The following is a 1,769-nucleotide window of genomic DNA, read 5'->3' as shown; positions in this document are numbered from 1 at the left end:
GTCTACGTCGACGAGAACGACAAGCTCCGCTTCTCGTTCGGCGACGTGTTGAAAGCGCGGCACCTGCGCCCGGGATCCGCGGCCGTCGCGGCGCGATCTCTCGAATTTTCGACGCCGCGTAGGTCAACAAGCGCTCGGCCCGCGTCCAATGGCGCCTGCCCTCGCCGCTGGTCGACGACGATTGCGTGGAGTCCGGGGGCGGCTTCTACCGGCTCCCCGGCACGGAAGACGAGCGGCACGAGGAGACGACCGAGCAATTGGAGACCCTGACGACGGGGGTGATTTTGACGAAAGAAGGGAAGATCAGCCGCGCGGGCGGCGACGCCAACTTGAAATTTTTCCAGCAGGCGCTCAAGAAACGCGTCGCCGACGCCAGCGGCTGATCTGCCGGCGGATCGCGCCGGGCCCCGGGGGGACGCGCGCGCGATCCGCAACTAAGCAGACGGGACAAGCCGTTACGTGACGGGGACGGGGCAGCGGCGCTCGCCGGCAATCGCGCGGAAGCCTCGGAGCTCCACGCGACGGGGGGGGTTCGCGGGGCGAGGTTCAGGAGTAGTAGTGGGCGGGCGGCGGCGGCGGCCCGTGGCCCGGCGGCGGCCCGTGGCCCGGCGGCGGCCCGTGGCCCGGCGGCGGCCCGTGGCCCGGCGGCGGCCCGTGGCCCGGGCGCCGGTCGTAGCGGTCGTACTGGGCCGAGCCGTGGTCGTAGGGCGACGCCATGCGGCCGCTGGGCTGGAGCGGGTGCGTCGACGGGCCCAGGGGCTGCCGGCCGGAGCCCTGGTAGTCGCCGGGCAGGCTCCGGCGGGGCTCGGCGTCCGGCGCGCCCTGGTAGCCCGGCTGGCCCGTGTTGAACGTCGCGCCGTCGTACATGCCCCGGCAGGCCGCGTGGTACTCGAACTTGATCGGCGCCCCGCTCGACGCGAGGCTCTTGAAGAGCGCGCCGAGGTCGCCGCTCAGCGGCGGCGCGGCGGCCGCGGCGTCCGGGCCCGCGCCGCGGACGATCATGGCGCCCTGGTCGTAGCCGCAGCTGTCGCGGCTGTGCGGCGGCGGGCCGTAGCTGCCGCGGTCGTCGTCGTTGCGGTCCCGGCCCCGGGGCACGGGGCCGCGCGAGTAGCTGTCCCGGCCGCTGTCGCGATCCCGGCGGTCGTCGCGGCCGTAGCCGCCGTCGGCGCCGCTGCCCCGGCCGTCGCCGCCGCGGCGGTCGCCGTCGCCGTCGTAGCTGCTGCGGTCGCGGCCGTAGCTGCTGCGGTCGCGGCCGTAGCCGCCGTCGGCGCCGCTGCCCCGGCCGTCGCCGCCGCGGCGGTCCTGGCGGCCCGGGGAGAGCTGGTCCCGGAACGGCCGCGAGCCGGAGCCGCCGCGCGGCGCGGAGCCGCTCCGCGGCGGCTTCTCGGACCCGGCGGCGGGGCCCTTGGGCGCCAGGCCCGTGGGCTGGATCTTCTTCTGGCCGCCGATGGCCTCGAAGAGGAGCCGCTTCATCTCCGGGAGGCTCACGTTCGTCGGCACGTCCCACGCGGCGCAGGCCGCGCGGACCTCCTCGGCCTTGAGCTTGTCCCGGACGTGCGTCCAGGACGGCGCCGGCACCAGCTCCTTCTTCCAGTTCTTGGCCGCCGACTCCGACGCCGGCTTGGCCGCGCGCGCGCGCGCCGGCCGCGCGGCCTTCGCCTCGGGCGCCGCCGGGGGGTCCGGCGGCTCGACGCGCTTCCGCGCGCGCGGGATGAGGCCCTTCTTCCACGTCTCGTACGCCGAGAAGAACTCGGCCGCCTCCGGGGACC

The 1,769-nt window shown here is 76.1% G+C and overlaps 1 protein-coding gene across 1 annotated transcript in view; it reads right to left on the bottom strand.

Annotated features, from left to right (window-relative positions):
* Positions 1 to 546: 546 nt before the first annotated feature.
* AURANDRAFT_68779 (hypothetical protein) overlaps positions 547 to 1,769 on the bottom strand; it is a gene marked incomplete at both ends in the record, with an annotated part of 1,498 nt that continues 275 nt past the window's right edge. The window contains one exon of the mRNA XM_009044505.1: positions 547 to 1,758. Within this exon, the coding sequence (XP_009042753.1) occupies positions 547 to 1,758 (1,212 nt within the window). The remainder of the gene's footprint in view (positions 1,759 to 1,769) is intronic.

The sequence above is a fragment of the Aureococcus anophagefferens genome, assembly GCF_000186865.1.
Source record: "Aureococcus anophagefferens unplaced genomic scaffold AURANscaffold_365, whole genome shotgun sequence".
NCBI classification, from domain to species: Eukaryota; class Pelagophyceae; order Pelagomonadales; family Pelagomonadaceae; genus Aureococcus; species Aureococcus anophagefferens.
Note: the sequence above shows the minus strand (reverse complement) of the source record. Positions and strands in the feature narration are given on the sequence as shown.